The sequence below is a fragment of the Camelus dromedarius genome, chromosome 16 (assembly GCF_036321535.1).
Source record: "Camelus dromedarius isolate mCamDro1 chromosome 16, mCamDro1.pat, whole genome shotgun sequence".
Taxonomy (NCBI): Eukaryota; Metazoa; Chordata; class Mammalia; order Artiodactyla; family Camelidae; genus Camelus; species Camelus dromedarius.
Window position 1 is genome coordinate 56,716,707 of NC_087451.1, and position 3,340 is coordinate 56,720,046.

The 3,340-nt window shown below is 46.2% G+C and overlaps 1 protein-coding gene across 1 annotated transcript; it reads right to left on the reverse strand.

Annotated features, from left to right (window-relative positions):
- Window positions 1-1,508: 1,508 nt before the first annotated feature.
- KRTAP29-1 (keratin associated like protein 29-1) lies at window positions 1,509-2,386 on the reverse strand. Its single transcript, XM_010986019.3, is given in 2 exon segments — window positions 1,509-2,170; window positions 2,173-2,386. Coding segments are annotated over 2 exon segments (876 nt in total).
- Between the last annotated feature and the right edge of the window lie 954 nt (window positions 2,387-3,340).

Below are 3,340 nucleotides of genomic sequence, written 5' to 3' on the forward strand. Positions count from 1 at the left end.
TCTTTTTAATTTTCTGTTTGGACTTCATTTGCAAAAAAATTGAATCAGTTATATTCTTTATTGGCACATTATCATCTTCAGTCCTTGCAAGATCGCTCTTATTTATTTATTTTTCCTTTATGTAGTTCTATATCAATTCATGTAATTCCTGCTCCCCTGATGCCCCATCCTTTCCCTATAGGCGGCTGTTTTATTCTGTTGATGCAAATTCTCCAGCAGGCAGCCTTCTCTTGGGTCTCCAGCCTGTCAGCCCACACTTTGGCCCCACACTACAGATTTGGACTTGCCAGCCTCCATAATTACATGAGCCAATTCCTCTCAATGGAGATAGATAGATAGATAGATAGATAAATAGATAGATAGATAGACTGATAGGTCTAGAACCAGTCTAATACAACACCCAAGGAAGGAATCACTACTTCCTACCTACCCACTCCTTGTTCTCTTAGTGGTGGACAACAGATTTCCTTTAAAATTCATGTCATTACAGAAATGCCACAGTGACCATCCTCATACATGTCTCTTTATGGACCTGTGTGAGAATTTTTTGGGTTAGATACCTAAATCAGTTTGCAGACCCCAAGTCCCTTGATTAAAAGGGGGGCCAGATCCCCTTCAGGAAAGACTCTGCACCATTGCTGCAAGCGCACACTGTACATCTTTCTCTAAGCTTCCCCCAAAAGAAAACCAATCCAAAAAATGTTTAGATTCAGTAATTACACCCTGGAAATACAAAATTCGGTCAAAAGTTCCCTTAGACTAATTGTTTTTTCAACTGTCTCTTGAAAGTCAAAACCATAGCAAACACCTGCCCAAAATTCCTAAAGACTTTTTAACTTTATTTAAATTGGCCAATCAGATGAATTGATCATTAAAACCAATTTTAAGTGACTTAACCCTTAGTTATTCTCCATGGTCGAAACCTCATGTTTATTTTCATCTGTGGCTTCCCTGGACCAATTCTGGCTTTGGCTGCCCAAGTCTATTCACTGTCGGGGAACTGAGGCCACCCAACTCAAAAGAGCACTTGGTAAAGTGTAAAGGTTGGAAGCCAGGGCATTGTTTGTCCTCACTTCCTTCCAGCTTGAGCATCTATATTTCTAGACACAAACTACCCTTGCAGAGGAATGCAGACACACTGACTCAGAGGACCCAAGGTCATTGTGTTCAAATGAGAACTGAAGGAAATCAACATAGGGGTGTATTGAAAGGAATGAAAGCACTCTGAGAGGCTTTGTTATGATTAACCAGTCACGTTTTTATCAGCAGTTGGCAGCAAAAGAGTCTTCTTAACGACTTGGCAGCATCAAAAGAAAGAAAAACTAGAGAAAAGGTTTTTCTGAAATGAAATGATGACATCAGGAAACGCAAGCTCTAGCTTGGACCATGCTTGCTGAAAGGTTATCCTCAGTTAAGAAGGATCTCTTAGTGGCTGGACAAGTTCCTTCACCAGCACCTGGAGAGAAGAGGGGGCCAGACTCAGAGTAAAGTTAGCAAGCATGGGGTGGCTATGCACTTGCAGACAGTGGCAGACCTCGGAGGACGTGTAAAGAGTGCTCTCTCAATGAAATGTCACTGTACGGAAGCTGGACTCCTGGCTGGGTTGGCAGGAAGTTGGCTAGCAGGTGCTGGCCTGGCAGACTTGGGGCAGTGGCTCGGAAGCGACTGGAACCTCCACTGGATGATTTGCCAGAACCTGTCACACAGAAAGCTTGTTGGCAGGAAGGGGATTTGCAGGCACTTTGATTGCAGGAAGTAGGTTCACCACAAGTTGGTTGGCCAGAAGGGATGGTGCTGCAGGAAGCTGGTTTGCAAGGGTTCTTTACAGAACAAGGGTTAGCCACTGGCTGGCAGATGAAGGTTATGGATGGAACTGGTGGGCAGTGAAGTGTCTGGCAAGGGGAGGAGAAACAGCAAGCAGGATTGCAAGAACCGAAAACACAAGGACACAGCTGGTGGGGCACAGGCACGCAGGGAACTGATTGACAAGACTTAAAAACGTAGCAGACAGGTTGGTAATAAGTTGATTGGCGGGGCTGGTCTTCACCACTAATGAGTTGACATGAACGTGCTTGGCAGCAAGTTGGCTGGCATAGACTAGCTGCACGGATGGCTGGTGGGCAAGGTGTTGCAGGACAGAAAGTTGCCTCAGAGCAGAATGGATGGCAGGACCTATGTCACAGCAGACTGTTAGGCCACAGGCTGCCTGGCATGACCCAGACAGGTAGACAGGTCCCTGGCAGGAGCTCTGTTGGCAGGGGCTGGCTTCACAGCACTTTCCCCGACTGCCGATGGTTTCTGAGCAGGAGGGCTCGCCCAAGCTAACCAGACAAGGAGACTGACCAGTGCCAGATTCACAGGAGCACCGCTGGAATGGCAGTGGCATTTCCAGGACAACAGCTATCCACCATGGTGCTGGTGCTAACCTTGCCAGGAGGTTCCAACCTCAGTATCCCTGAGTTTGAAAGACATCTGATATGTGGGGGCTTTTATAGTCCTTCGCTAGGGATGTTGGCATGATGGAGCATCTTTCCTTGTTATGGTTGCCACACATTTGCATACAAACATCTGATTAGGAGGATTCAGGAGCTTGGGAGATGTCCCCAGTTTAAAAACTCATCTGTTGAGTTAGGCATTTTCATGGCTGAGTTCGGGCTACCTTGCCACTGCTCCGGCTCTGGGATAAGCTGTCTCTTTTACAGCTTGTTCTCGGCCTCTCTGAAGCAGGCCTCTTCCCAATGCTAACCTCTCATCAGAAGGCTACAGCCCAGCCGAAACAGCCTGCTCCTCTGCCAGGAATGCAGTACCGCACCATTCAGCCAGGAAATGAAGCTCTGACCCAGTTGAGGGAGGCTGATATCAGAGGTGGCACACAGAAAATCAGGTAGTGCATCCCAAGGGACTCTGCAGTGGGGACCTGGTCATAGGAAGGAACCCTTTTGTGTTCTATTACAAGTTAATCACTAAAGGGATATTGCCTATAAGGTTAAATTCTAAAATACTTTTATTTAGCTCGTGGGAAGCATCCTAACCAGGCCCACCTGTGAACGACTGCAGGAAGAAAGAAATTAGCACATCCCCACTGGAGGATGACCAGAATGAGGAAATGTTTGACTACTCCCTCCTCTTTTAGTACAAAACAAGCCTGAATTCTAACTCAAGCAATGTGGTTCTTTGGGACACTAGTCCACCATCTTCCCGGTCTACTGGCTTTCTGAATAAAGTAAATCACTATTCCTTGCCCCAATAAATCATCTCTAGATTTATTGGCCTGTCATGCATCGAGCAGTACGAGCTTGGACTTGGTAACAACCTCTTTCTAGAACCTTCTTGTTTGGCT